This window comes from Osmerus mordax, chromosome 12 (assembly GCF_038355195.1).
Source record: "Osmerus mordax isolate fOsmMor3 chromosome 12, fOsmMor3.pri, whole genome shotgun sequence".
Taxonomy (NCBI): domain Eukaryota; kingdom Metazoa; phylum Chordata; class Actinopteri; order Osmeriformes; family Osmeridae; genus Osmerus; species Osmerus mordax.
In genome coordinates this window covers 5,785,100-5,800,735 of record NC_090061.1, presented here as the reverse complement: position 1 = coordinate 5,800,735, position 15,636 = coordinate 5,785,100, and the positions used below count along the sequence as shown (strand labels likewise).

The 15,636-nt window shown below is 45.5% G+C and overlaps 1 protein-coding gene across 1 annotated transcript in view; it reads right to left on the bottom strand.

Annotated features, from left to right (window-relative positions):
• The window catches only part of aff2 (AF4/FMR2 family, member 2), a 120,014-nt gene that overhangs the window by 33,393 nt on the left and 70,985 nt on the right, over nt 1–15,636 (bottom strand). The window contains 4 exon segments of the mRNA XM_067247636.1: nt 3,376–3,430; nt 10,706–10,760; nt 11,032–11,071; nt 12,636–12,722. Of these exon segments, the coding sequence (XP_067103737.1) occupies nt 3,376–3,430; nt 10,706–10,760; nt 11,032–11,071; nt 12,636–12,722 (237 nt within the window).

The following is a 15,636-nucleotide window of genomic DNA, read 5'->3' as shown; positions in this document are numbered from 1 at the left end:
GAGCAAGACCTAATGTGGCCCGGCATGTCAATATTTGAGTTCTACATGATGCATATTGCATGCGTGCATATCTGCGCTGGGTAGATTTGTTAGCCTCTAGAATGCATTGGTAAATACTAAGAGGTATAGTAGAGGCATAATGCTATTTTAAAGACTGTACTCTGTCTCTCCAAAGCGTTCTGTGTGACGTTTTGTTCAAATCTCATGTATAATAGTAAACAACATCATGACAGTAATGGTAGTGTTTTTTTTTGGCTTTTGCTTTCATTCTTTCTTCCCCTTGTGTGAGTACAGAACCAGTATTCATAACGAAACATCCGCAAAGGAAAACCATCATCTGGTCACTCTCTAGTTGTCCTGTCGAGACAGTGTAGCTGCTTCTTGTGAGCTAGGCTCGAGTAGCTTTAATACCACCAGAGGTGAGCTATATTATTATAGGTTCCAGCTGTTTTATGACTCCATTCCAACACAGAGGGAAGGAACCTGCTGTCCGTGGAGGATCTGTCTGTTTAGCTGGGCCCAGTGGGCTGCACAGCCATCAGATGTTTATCCAGTTCCCAACCTTACAGTCTTACTGTTTACTTCCACTCCAGCCTATATCTCCACCTCCAGCCCCAGGCTAGCTCAGGCTATCTCAGTCTCACCCGGAACACACCAGCTTCTGGCCCAGCTCTCGACCCAGGCAGGCTTCTAACACGTGGCTTCTGTACATCCAACCCTGGCCCACCCCCAGTCTGGTCCTGTCCATGCCTGTCAGTAGGGTGTGTCCCAGGTCCTGACTTGTACCCCAGCCCATCCACCTCGCCCTCCTAACCCCCTCTGAGCTCTGCTAGCCCTCCTATCCCCAGCCCCATCTTCTGTATTTACATGCGTGGCCGGTGGTGTGTGCACGGCCCACTCTCTCATTCACCAGGAGAGGCGTTGATCTTCACAGTGTATTAGATGAAACAACTCAGATCATCTGTCAACCGTTCTCTTTTGGCCATCTCTGCTCCTCACCGGGGAATTGGCTTGCACCCCCCCCATCCCCCCCCCCCCCCCACCCCACACTCCCTCTCTTCGTCCTTCTCGGGTTCTCAGGGTTGCTAGGCAACGCGGTCCGGTGTGTGTGTGTGGCTGGTGTCTGCAAGCCCCGGCAAACTGTTTAAACGGCAAAGCTTTTTGCATGCTTATGAGGCTGCTTTAGGGCATTTGTCTCAGGGGTGGCATGAGTGTGTTTGTGTGTGTGTGTGTGTGAGAGCAATGATGAGTGTGTAATAGTCAAGAGGGACAGCTACGCTGGTGTCACAACAGTCACTTCCATAAAATGTGTCTTGACGTGCCATTACAACCAAGTCTTACTCTGTATCATCTGAGGCAACGGAAAATCACCACCAGGCTGACATGCAGAGGACAGAATCAAAACACAAACCCCTTTTCTTTTTTAATAGGCAGCTTATTAGATCAACGGCTCAAGTGATCAAATATGTACGGGATGAAAAAAACAGTTGGGAATTGGGATGGTTTTAATTTAATGCTCTGTGCTTTGATTTTTGGGGGTCCTTTATAAAGTATCTGGTTGGACGTTCTTGGCTGAGAAGCCTCCCTGCCTCTCCTGTACAGCTGGAGGAGAGCTCCTCACGCGGGGACAGATCAGGGTGAAGAGCAGAAACAAAAGGAGGAGAAGGAGGAACCTTCCGGATGAGCAGACGGATGAGAGGGAAAATGAATGTGCGGGACGAGGGGGAACTGGCTAATGATGGATTGCGCTAGGTAGCTGAGGGCAAAGGTCCCTTACACACACACACGAGCGTGCACACACACACACACACACACACACACAGAGGACCAGTTCCAGGTGATTTGTCTGAGCCAGGGGTAGTCTGACCTTTCTCTCTCAGTCCACTGTCATAACAGCACAGCAGCCGAGGGAGAGATACACTCAAGGACAGGAGAGAGCGGGAGAGAGAGGGAGGGAGGGAGCAATGAAGAAAGAGGGAGAGAGAGAGATAAATTAAAGAGAGCCGAGAGAGAAGCAAGAGGAAGGGAAAGAGACAGACAGAGAGAGAGAGAGACAGGCAGAGAGAGAGAAGAGAAAAACAGTATGGGAAAGAAAGGCGGAGAAGGGGATGTTTGGGGAGAGAGAGAGATCAGTAAGAGCAGTGGGAGACAGTGTGCCAGAGAGAGCTTGGGTGATGCTAATTGCTTTGGATACAGCACTCTGCCGGTGCGGGAAGATAGAGGCTAAATTACTGCTGCAGGTCCCCCCCTCCTCCCCCCTCCCTCCTCCTCCCCCTCCCTCTCCCTCTGTCAAAAATATATTCATTATAGCTTCTCTACTGCCCTGAGTCACATGTGGTGGAGCATGCTGATCTACTGTGTCTGGGACTCACACTGTTTGTGCATGTGTGTGTGTGAGAGTGTGAGTTAGAGTGTGTGTGTGACTGTTTTTGAGCTGGCAGATTATATAAGGGAAATAATTTAGTGTATCTATGTAGATGAAGTTGAATTTCAGCAGACTGGTGTATGTGCGTATACGTGTGTGTGCGTGTGTTTGTGTGTGTGCGTGCAGCGGCTGCTTCTACACCGCAGGCTGTGACAGTGTGGTAATGTACCGTGCAGTCATTTGCAATAAGCCCGTTACAAACATACCGTTGAGAAAATGCCGGCGCTTCTCCCCCCCCAACCCCCCCCCCCCCCCCCCATCCCCCCCCAGCCCCCCCCAGCCCCCCACACAGCAGGGCCACCTTGCATGTGGCGGCCCGGCCATCAACACCAGGACAATGTCACCTTGGTCTAATGGTTAAGAGAAATGATAGACCCGGGTTTGATCCTAACTGGTGCAAACACACACACGTGTGCACACGCACAGAGCATATCATATCAGAGCCCTGGGTTCAGTGAATTTGTATTATGACGCCAGTGTATAATTACTGTCATTAAACTAGCGACAGGTCCAAGGTTCTTGTATAGATAAATGGATGATAACTATCATCACAATACACACCAGCGGAGCAGTCCAGAGAAACACGCTCTAATCCACAACTACAGCCACTAATGTGTGATATTATTGTCTGGCTTGGATCATAACATAGAGTAAATAGTGGGTACTTGGTCGTTTTACCTCTGTAAAAGCTATTATTTGTACGACATGAACTTTTATTGACAATTAACTTAATCAAAGGATGAAGCAATGTAGATGAGGTGCTTTGCTGTTTAGTATTTGGTATTATTATTATGCTGGCTTCACACACAAACACACACACACACACACACACACACACACACACACACACACACATTCCCACAGCCTCGCCAGTGGGACGTTTTGTAGAGGCTAAGTGCCTTGCTTGTGGACAATACAAGCAGAGATGGCTGTATGGGGGTGTTCCTCACCTGTTGTTCACTGTCCTCCTCATCACTGCTGATCTTCAAATCATCCTCCAGCATTCTGAAACGGGTAGAAAGTATCAATCAATCAATCAATCAATTACAATTGTTATATTGATTACCATCCTCAGTTAAATCCCTTTTGGACACTACTAATGCACCAGTAGATGACCACTTTTTTCAGATTGTGGATTTCTTAATATTTGAATATTGAGGAATTCACCTACAACAAGATGATCCACAATCGTGTGGAAAAGAGAAACCTGTTATGAGGTGTTAATATCGCAAAGCAACTCACTAGTTCCATCTTGACTGAAGCTGGTCCTGACCGCACAGTATGAGTTTCCCTATAAATGTGCAATAAACGATCTCATATCCTTCTGTAGCCCGTTATAAGGCGAAAAGATACACAGCTTGTGATAGCGAGTCATCCCTCACCATATGAATGTCATCTCCTGATTGGTCAGAGAGCCGAACCATTAGAGCTGGTCTGGCCTGAGTCTCGTAAAGTAGAGAGACCTGTTTTCACAGGCATGATGTCACCTGACAAACGGTTATGGGCCTTGCTGACATCATACAAAAAACATAATAAAACAGGGGGCCTGGCAGTGAGGAGTGGTGTGTGTGTGTTGGGGAAGGGATGCTTGGGGAATGATTGTCGGCTCAAACTCAACGTGCAGACAGACATAAACAACGATGCGCGTGTATCCACACACACACACGTAGACACAGGAATGAACTGACACACTTGGTTTGTCCGTCCTACTCAACAAGGTTGCAAATGAGAAAGTTAAAGTCTAAGAGTTAGAGTTGGAACCATGTAGGGGTTGGTTGTGAATATATGCGTGTCATTGAGTGAAACCTTTAGAAACTTTAAAATATATATATTTTTCAAACTTTTAGAAACATTTTTGCAAAAAAAAAATTCAAACCTTTAGAAAACCTTATTTAAAAAAAAAAAAAAAAAAAAGTTTTTAACATTTTTTACAACTTTTCGAAACTTTCACAGTTAAAGGAGAGGAGAGAGGAGGAGAGGGAAGAGGAGAACAGAGAAGCCTAAAACAGTAGAGTAAAGCAGAGCAGAGTACAATCGACTACAGTAGAGTTTAGTAGAGTCCTCATCAAGTACTTGTCAATGATGCAAACCTATTTTTGAAAAAAAATCGCGAATATATTTTCAACCTTTCAAAACTTTTTGTAGAAAATATTTTTCCAACATTTAGAAACTTTTTTTGTAAACATTTGAAAAACCTTTAGAAACTTGTGAAAAAAATCTTCTTTGCCTTTTCAACCTAAAGTTTTGAAAACCTTTCAAAAATACTTTCAAAACTTGTTTTAAATTTTTATATATATATATATTTCAAACCTTTAGAATTCTTTTGGGGAAAATATTTTTCAAACCTTTAGAAACGTTCTTTTCCAAAACGTTTTTAAAACCTTTATTAACTTTTTTTCATTCAAAGCTTTTTTTGGTGAGAGAGGGAAAGAGAGAGAAGGAGAGAGAGAGAGAGAGAGAGAGAGAGAGAGAGAGAGAGAGAGAGAGAGAGAGAGAGGAAGCTGTGTTGAAAGCTGGAGCTGGCTATGACCTAACTTGTCGTGCAGCATCAGAAGATTGGTCCGAACTTTGTACAAAACCACCAGTCATTACCACAATAATACCTTACAGATGTGTGCATGTGGAAGAGGGAGCTGCACGCACCACACACACACCTGTGTGTGTATCCCCCCTGTGTGTGTGTGTGTGTGTGTGGGGGGGGGGGTTGCAAAGGTTCTACAGGCAATTGATGACTAACTGGTGAGTAATGTGTCCTTGTGTATGTCTGAACAGTGAATGTGTGTGTTTTTGTATGTCAACGGTCAGCTGTTTGTTGCTCTCCTCTCTCCTGCCTCACTTAACCCCCCTCTTCAGTCCTTGAGGAATAAAGCACACTTTAATCCTAGAGAAATCAATAGAGAATATGAGGCTCCAATAAATTCACCTGTAAGAAGAGAGCCAGCTGCTACAAACCCGTCCCTGTGCCTCTGGGTTTCACAGATGAAGCATGGCTATACTTCCACATTTTACGGCACCACAAAAGACGTGTATAAAATAGATACTCTCTTAAAGAAGTTCTGCAAGTCCTGTAAATGATTTACCAGACGCATGTTTAACTTAACATCTGGTTCAACCAGTGCTACGTCTGGTCTCAATGAGGCTTCAGACAAATAATTAGCCCCAGGTTAACAGTGTGTGTGTGTGGCTGTATCTGTCTGCAAACCTCAAACATTCGCCCTGATCATTCAAAAACACACAACTTTATTAGACATACCTTCCCAAGCAGCTCATACTTGTACATCTGGCCTACGTCAGTGTGTGTGTTTTTAAAAGCCTAATTAGGAAAGTGTTTATCACTCTGCAAAACCAGCCTTGAAACCACAAGAGGACAGCGAGGGGTTAAACGAAGAAATTGCATATTATTCTTAAATTGAACCTAAACACTTTGGCAGAGTGGATAGGAGCATTCACTTTGTTGAAATGAACTCACACACTCACACACACACACAGTCTATCTCTCGTTCACACACACACACACACACACACACACACACACGCACACACACACACACTCTCCCTGTCTCTTTAATAGACCAGGCTAATCTGCATTGAGTCACATTTGAAATCTCCCGTTTCCTCCTGCCTTGGCATATGCTGAATGTGATACTTTTCCCTTTTACTCACAGGGTCTCCGAGAACCTCGATATAGCTGGGGGAATCACAGGTTGATGATTCATAGGATTACAGGCAGCGCCAATCAAGCCAAGAGAAATAATATGATTTGCAACGTTTATCGTTATCAAACCATCAGGACTAATAATGAAAAGTGAGGTCAAAAAGGGATAAACATGACACACAGCGCCTCCTCCTCTATCCTGAATCCACTCATTATATTTGCATTTAATTAATAGAAAGTTTTCCGGAATACCAATCAATTCGATTTGTTCCAGCTGTGAACGAGTTGCAAGGCTTAGTTAGATTAAGAGGTTGGCAGTGCCTGTGTGTGTGTTGCCCATACCACGGCACACAAATACACTTGTTTTCATTAAGAGAGGAATGTGCCAGAGCGCGGCTTTACTCTGTCTGATGGTTCGGTGATTAAAAAGGACAAAATGAAGAAGCTCCCAAACCACAGTTCAAAGAGAAAGAGGGAGTAAAAGAGAGAGAGAGAGACACTGAGAAAGACATAAAGAGAGAGATTGGAGGAGTGAGGGAGAGAGGGAGAGAGAGAGAGATGGAGGGGCGAGAGAAGCATACAGAAGAAACTGGCAATAAAGATAAGCTTTACCTACAGTATACCCCTAAAGGCCTACAGATCCCCTTAACAATATTATTCCTACTACTCAGCTTCTGGGGGTGGTAATCTCCTCCACATCTTATAAAAAACGTAACGAGTCTGATTACACATGCGTTATTTGGCTGTAGTCGTTGTAAATAAACACAGTCAAAATAAACACAATTCCCTAATACTATGACACATCAACATTACACAATTCAAACGAGAAGCTGATGTGATAAAGTGACATGTTAAATGTGCCTTGAAGTCAAAGTGTTCTGTGGGCCTACAATAAACACCGGTTGTCAAGACTCCCAACACCCCCAACACAATCATGAGCAACGCTGTCGTATAATCGCAGCCGTGTCCAGTGTTGACGTGCTCCCTCAACACAAAATTAACTCTTATTCCCACCACCGGAGAACTGTGGTAAGCTGCCAATGTGTCAGTTCTTAATAGCACGTTCTTTGCCTCGGTGCTATATCAAATTAAATAATTTGAAGGGCATCGACAACAACAGAGTCGTTGAGATATAATATGAGGCAGACAAGTGCTAATCCCACTGTCGACTGCTCTGAGAAATTGACTGTTTGGCTGAGGCGGGGTGTGAAGCCGAGTACAATTTTCACCCGAAAGCCGCTGTTTGGATTCAACAATTCTGGCGCCGTTGTTGTGTTTTTTCACTGTCCAGTGTCGACATCACTGAAATTAACTGAAACCTGTCCTTCCCTATGACCCAGCCCTGCTACGTTCCTCTCAACAGCATCACTACTGTTATTATGTGGCTTATGTGGTTATTTTTTTAAGGAGAGTGGTGTCAGACAGGGTTGCCAGATTGGCATTTCAATATAACCCCCAACCTTCTCGTTGTGGGTTTCAAGTGACAGCGGAGGCAGTTTGTGTTCAACTTAGCCCTTCGTAGTAGCTCTGTTAGCTGGGTGGGCTGACAGCTTCACAATGGTAGACGACTCTCGCTACCTACCCCATCCTGCCCCCCGGCAGCCCTCACACACACCCACGCACACACACGCACACTTGCTGCGTGTAAGAGGTGGTGCAGCACAGAAGTCTCTAGACATGAGGGGAACCAGGAATTGTCAACCCTTTTAACACACACAGAGACACACACGCAATGACACCTACACACATTCCAACTCTGAAAGCTGCCAAAGATGGCACAGTTCAAGGAGTGATATAAAATAGGAAGTAAGGCCCATTCAGGTTTGTGTGTGTGTGTGTGTGTGGGGGGGGGGGGTTATTAGAGGAAATATGGAATGCCCTTTTCATAATAACAAAGATGAAGAAGATGGCAATCACAATGCTGAAGATGTTAATGTAGTGCAAGCAGCATCCTTTAGAACTCCCTCCTCCGCTGAGCCAAGGCAGAGAACATCTCCATCCATGTCCCTCTCCTCTCTTCCTGAGACTGGTGACTAGAGGGTTCCAGATGCAGTGAGAATGTTCTTAATTGAGAGTCCATCTGTGTGTGACCATGTCAATCTAATGCAGAAACATGGAAATCCACTCTGACGGATGGGTGCTCTTATTTGTGTGTGTGTGTGTGTGTGTGTGTGTGTGTGTGGGGGGGGGGGGGGTGGTGGTGGTGTGTGAAGACGATCTGTGTGTGTGTGTGTGTGTGCCTATCCAGCTTTGAGATGGCTGGTGTGTTCCAGATATGTCAAGGGAGAGCTTGTCCACTGAGTCAGTGAGCTGAAAGAAGTCTGTCTACGTCAAAACTACCTGCATCACTCCCTGGTGTGTGTGTGTCTGTGGTTTTACATAATAATCCTCATCCGGGAAAGTCATTGTTGTCACATGGGATGAACACCTATTTTGAGACGTCACCTCTCTTCCCTCTACTAGCTACCAGCCCATCAAATACACACACACATTTATACACGCACATAAACACACATACAATACTGTATGAGGTATGCAGGGGCATCATTAGTTGATAGTGCAGAGGTCCTGGATGGTTAATGATTGTGTAAGCGGGACCATGAGTCCATGGCTGTTGGTGGGTGGACTGCATCTTCACCGATGACCACACACTCACAGACTGTGGATCTGCCGTCTAGGACGTCTCGTGGCAACCCTATCGAAACCTCATCTCACTGCTCATCATTCCCATCTGCTTACGAGATGATTATTCTGAGAACATAGGAGTCTCTCTCCCTCTTTGGGTCTGTCTCCTCTTGAGGGAGACTGGGAGGGGTCAGGTGAGTTGACATACAGTCATACAGTTGCAGGCAATAAGTCATCTATCAATCTATCCGTATATCCACCCATCCATCCTTGCTTCCATCCATCCATCGTGGCACATGACCTCCATATTTCTATCCATACCGGTTTCCCCTAATTTCCCCTCAAAGTTTTCCTAGACATGCTGTCTAGTCCGCCTTTCTTGCAGCACTTCTTAGACGCCCTTGTTTTCTTTTTGACGTTCCTATCCATTATTCATAGACCCTTCTTGTCTCATCCTCTTTATCTGAGGACGCATCTGCATTCAGACTCATTGGGCCAGGATGGATAAGTTTTTTTTACGAAGCAATAAAAGCTACTAGGGACACTTTAACACGGCGCAGGTCCCACTACGAGGTGACTGAGGGATTTAATGTAGAGGGGCCATCGCCACCACTCTGGTTGTTGCTGACTTTGACGTTTTGGGCGTTCTGGGTATTGGAGGAGTGGGGGAAAAGAGGACAGGACTGAGGAAAGGGGAGGAAGATGAAGACAGGCAAGGACAACAAAGCATCGAAGAGAACAAAAGACGACAGAAGAGAAGAGAGGGGAGGAGAAAAACTGAGGAGTGGAAGCAAACAGAAGATAACGATGAAAGAAAGAAAAAAAAAGGTTTCTCCTTTTTAAGAAAAGAGAAAGAAACACTAAAGGAAAAGGAATTGGCGAAGACGAGAAGAGAGGAGGAGACAGTGTGTTGACATGAGGTCAATGGGCTCCTCTCTCTCAAAGACAAAGCTTGTATTGACGGCAACACTTCTGCCCAGGGGCTCACCAGCACCAAAACATTCTGACTGGTTAAATCATTCAGGGCTGTAGTCCAGCGACTGAAACAAAGACAGAGTCTTGTGTCCCGGTGGAGGAGAAGTTCCCACTGTGCAACATTTAGGAGGATACAATACCAGCAGACAGGGAAGGAAGAGAGAGAGGGAGAGAGAGAGGGAGAGAGAGAGAGAGAGAGAGGGAGAGAGGGAGAGAGAGAGAGAGAGAGAGAGAGAGAGGGAGAGAGAGAGAGAGACAGAGAGAGAGAGAGAATAAAAGAGAGGAAAGAGCATTGAAAGGTCCTCAATACACAACCAAGCTTTTTTCTTGACATTCGAAGCTGGAAATGACTCAAGTGTTCGACAGCCTTGCTGTTGTGTGTGTTGCTGTTTTCGTCTTCTTTTTGTGTCGTAACCACTTTTAAAGGTTATCATAGCTGTTGGACTAAATTAAATGGTTGTTTTGGGCCAGGATGCTAGAACACTGGATTCTCCCATGTTGTAAACACTTCATCAACCAACCTTCAATAACCAATGAACTATTTCTCCTCTTTAACCCATTAATCTCCAATGAACCATAAAAAGTTGTTGCATGTCAAAGTGATATTCTGATTGTAAAAAGAAAGTGTCCAGTGTTGTGTTTGCTGGGTGGACTGTGGATCAGGAGAGGGCAGAGAGGGACAGCGAGGGTTAACAGAGAGAGAACGTCAGCGGCTGTGTTTGTTTGTGAACACTGCTCTTCTCAGCTGGGAATACACCAGCCAGGGAGCGAGTGTGTGTGTGTGTGTGTGCGTGTGTTCACCAGCCTGTGTGATCCACCAATGGGTAGCCTGTGTGTGTGTTTGTGTGTGTGTGGTCAGAATGTGTGGAAGAGTATTTATGTGTATAAGAGTTTGTGTGTCTTCACAGATGTGTGAGCGTGTTTCTGTCCCCTGAGGAACGGGTTCCGCCTGGGAACAAATCTGAAACCATGGCTGTATCTTCCCCCTGAGGGCTCCTCAAATAATTAATCAAATGAATACTCACGACTTTTGTGGCACGGACTTGGTTGCCGGCTTGTTACCGGGAACATTGCAACGTTCTGCAAAAGAATTTCCATTTAAATGTCAGAGAGCTGCTTTTGATTAAAACCCTGACAGAGAGCCAACTCGTTATCAATTTAGCTTTTCCTTTTTTTGGGGGGTTGCAATATGTCATACGGTGTACGGTGGCTGTCTAAATGGAACAATGTTTCAGTATTATGTGGAAGGTAATTAGCTTAAGTCTTATTATCAACATTTCAGCTGACGGATGAATATGGAATGTGTGTGAGTGGGTGTGTGTTTAGAGACAGAAATGTTAGTTAGACTTACTCTGTCCCCCACCATATCCTGAGGGTAAATGCTGTGACTCCTGCAGAGAGAGAGAGGGGGGGTGGGGGGGAGAGAGGATGATATAATTGGGAATAGGGTTATAGTGAAAATAGAGCCAGACAGATAGAGAAAGGGAAAGAGAAAGGGGGGGGGGGGGTTAGAGCCGACAGGGTTAGAGATAGAGAAAGAGGAATTGAGAAACGGAGAGCAAGACGGACAGACGCCCCCCAAAAAAGGGAAAAAAGAATTGATAGATAGAAAGGGAAGGGAAAGAGAGAGGGAAGGAAGGAAGGAAAGAAGACAGAGAGAGGGGACGGAGAAAGAGAGAGAGAGAGAGAGAGAGAGAGAGGGGGGGGGGTTAGAAAACAATCATACATCAGATCCATTAGCCTCAACGTTGAGGTGGCTCGGCAGGAAACCACACGGACAGGAAGCCCCTCCAGCCGACACTCTTAATTGATTTTAGAGTAATACAATTAGACAGAGTGAGCCAATCAGCTAGCCCTAAACAGTGGGCTGAGTAGAAGGCATCAGTTAAAGGACTGGCCTCATTAAAAGGGGGATTTATGGGCACGGTGTAATATTAGGAAATGTCATTGAGGTCGAGCGAGGAGATTCGCACCAGGTCCCATTAAAAACCAAAGAACAGGGCTTGAGCTGGGGAATGAGGTGTCGCAGGGGATTTAAGGAGGGGGGAGGGTGTGCAAAGTGAGAGAGAGAGAGAGAGAGAGAGCGCTGAAGGACAGTGGATTATATAGCCTGAATCACCATCTCTTCCAAGAGAGCTGAGGACAGCTGACAAAGTCTCTCCTTAAAAACTCAGCAGAAGCAGTGTGTGTCTACTGTGTGTACTGCGTGTTTGTGTGTGGGCTCGCGCTTGTTTTTTTTATGTGTGTGTGTCTCCGCGGACCAAAGCAGTCTTTTAACGCAACGTAGACTGACAAGTCATCACGACGATCGCAGGCCAGGGTCCAATCTAGCACGCCCTTTTATGGGCCGTATTTCGCCTCCCTGCTGACAGACCAATCACGATACAGAGTAACTAAGAGGAAGTCGGAAACAACCCTCTGGACAGCTGGTAGTAAACACACTGTGGAGCATCACTCAGACACACAGCCTCGGTGTGCTCAGAGGCTGATAGATAGATACACGGTTTGTCATTTTGCCATCACTGTTCTGAGAGGATTCCCCTCATGATGGTCCGGGGGAACAGCGACAACAGATCCACTATTTCTTTTGAAAGTGGCGATAAAAACAGTCGCAGAGACACTAGTGAATTTGTTCTTACGCGTCCTGCGAAATGAGTGGTTCTTCATTGGGCAGAGATTCATTCTGTTCCTCGACCCAAAAATACACTCCACCACTCCACCTTGGAGGGAATAAGGAGCATGTACTAGTGTGTGTACTAGAGTCAACTACAGCTATCTGGTAGGTGATAGGAAGCTATTATACACCAGTGTGTACTAACAGTGGAAAGAAAAGGGAACTGTTCAGGTGGGCAGGAAACTTGGAGGGGCTTAGTGACCTACAGTAGTCTGTATCATGTTGTCCTAGTTCTAACCTGGAAAATTGGATGGGAAACAAATTCACTGGTGTGTACTAACCTTGGAGGGGATGGGGAACTTGGTGAGCTCAGCTTTGCCAGGCGTGTTGATGGCGGTGAGTGGAGGAGGCCAGGAGTGGGTCATCTCCTGTGGACACGGGGGCGAGACATGGACAGCGTTAGAAACAAACAGGAACTCCTCTCAAAGCAGTCAGACACACAGGCACGTCACACACTACACTAGCCTTTCTCTGTCTTCTCAGGTGATCTAGAGTCAAACACTGTCCAAATCTGTTTGCTCATCCTGATGGATCTACTCAGAGCCGATTCCTAAATAGGTCAACTTGACAAACACATAACAGCCTGTTTTTATTGTGATCAAATCACTGTCAGCCTGAGTTATAACAAATAAAACAGGCCATCTAAATCTCCATGCATCCAACCTCAATAGCATGGTTGTGGTTCTACAGGATGGAAAGAATGAGGAAATGGAAAGAAAGACAAAATAGAGAAAAATAAGGGAAGCAGGGGGGGAGAAAGAGAGGCAGAGATAGAGAGAGATAGAGAGAGAGAGAGATTCCGGAGTCTTGTGTAATTACAGAGTGCTCTCATGGACGACCAGGAACTCATGCATATTAATGACAGAGATAAAAGCAGGAGTGGTAATAGGCTCCTTAACCTCCTGTAGAACTCCTGTAGTCTGACTGTCCTAACCTGTCCTGTGTGTTTGTGTGTGTGTGTGTGTGTGTTTGTGTGTGTGTGTGTGTGTGTGTGAGAGAGAGTGAGAGAGAGGGACAGAGAGATAGAAAGACATAAGAGTGAGAAGTTGAGCGAAGGACAGTGATTGAATGTATTCCTCCAGTGAAACACCTCCTAATGTTCAAAACCTTGTCTTACCTCGCTGCCACACACGCACACACAAAAGCACAGTCCTACTTTATTCATTCCACTCCACTCTCAATCTCTCTACAGTACACATTCACCACTCACATGGCAAATTCTCACTTTCATGTCCTGTATGCTATCTGTAGGAAGGGATTATTTTCAAAAAGCCTGCCACCATTTGGAAAATGACGACTTTATGCAACACATCCAAAAACAAAATTCATCAGATTTAATCATGATAGGGAAACAATCCATCCTAGAAATGAATCTGCTTTTATTACTTCCAATCTCGAATGATTAAAGTGAGCAGAATACTTGAATGCCCTTCCCGCAGTGCATACTACACCATACTCCTATCAGTGGATGAGGGGATGTGACCATTAAAAGAAGCAGATTACTGTAGCAAATGATCACACTGAGAAAAACCAAACCTATTTTGGGTAGAGAAGGACCCAAACTAAGTCTACATCCAGTTCAGAGCACTGACCAGGAGTCAGAAGAGTGAGAAGCTTCAGTACTACAGCTTGATATTGGATTGAAGGACACTGCCCGCAAAAATGCGAAAAGCAGGACTTTGAATGTGTTGCTGTTGGAAAAAAGTGAAGAAAAAAACTAAAACTAGTGGAACGGGAAAAAGTTACAAACAAACAAAGAAAAGTCATTGGTTTTGCTGTGGTTAAGAGAGGAGTTAACAGCAACATTATTGCCTAACCACCTGACCATATTAACAAATACTTTGAGGCTGCATTAAACCACATTTTCCTGCAAGACCAGCATTGTTATTTGATTACGATACAGGGACACAGACAAACTCACAACACATGCATACACACGCACACACACACACACACACACACACACACACACACACACACACACACACACACACACACAGGGTTCATTCATGTTTTGGGGCATGTAGTGTAGGGCCAGCCTGTATCCTCCAGGGTTTTCCATCGCTAATCACATTTATTAAAAGTAACATAGCTACAGCGCCAAGCCAAACAGTCACAGTGCAAACAGGGCTCGACCTGGCTCTGAGACTGTTTAGTCTAGAACTACAATGACGACAGAGTCTCAGTTCAGAGCGTGAGATTATGGGTTTCAGCGTATATAAATGAAATGTTATCATTCAAAAAGCGTTATCAAGGATATACATCCATATCTATTACAGTGTTTTGTTATCTTAACAAAGCCAAATCTTTACATAATGTTCTCTCGGATGGGGCCTTTTATTCTGAAAGGGACACCGGGTCAGACCCCTGTCCGATTGGGACTTTTATTGTGAGAAGGAATGCCCTATCAATCTCCCTCTGGAGCTCTGTGAGGGCACTGTGTTGAGATAAAAGGCCCCGGTATGAGCGTGAGCACTGGTCTCAGCGTGCCACTCGCTGTCATGCATCAGCAGCCTATCACAGCCCGGACAAAGACATCACAAAGGCCCCCTGTGCTCTGCTCTCTGTCAGAAGGACAGACACACACACACAGACACACAGACAGTGGTAAAGAGCGAGAGAGAGAGAGAGAGAGGAGAGAGAGAGAGAGAGAGAGAGAGAGAGAGAGAGAGCGAGGAGAGAGAGCGAGAAGGGAGAAATGGAGAGTGAGAGGTGGAAGAGAGATAGAGGGGGAGGCGATGAAGGACCGAGATACGTATGGTCCCACATCTGTCTATCACAACACCGCTCGTTCCAAGTCCTCTCCTCTCGACGTTCTCCAACATTCCGCGCAGGAACACACTGAACGATCTCTGAGCATGAACTTGTGTATTACCTGCATGTGTGTGTCTCTGTAACATGAGCATACCTGCTTGAGTTTGTGTTAGTACTTTGTACTTTGTGTGTGTGTGTGTGAGGTCTGTCGAGAGCATGCCAGGGACGCTGTAGACTGATGAGGTGCCAGGCGGGCGATAGTGCCACCTCGGCGGTAATGTTCTGGATGAAGAATCCCCTCTTCCACAAGCCTGTGTTGGGCTGGGAGGGAGGAGGAAAGCTACTGCCAGCTGTAATGAATCTACCGCTTCTCTGCTCATCAGACACCGCAAAGGAGACTACCAGCACGCAATTTATAACTTACCTGACACACACACACACACACACTCACACATACACACACCACAGGTAGTGGAGCAGTTTTGCATTGTTGTTTCTCTTTTAAGTGCACACCATCTGTGTGCACTT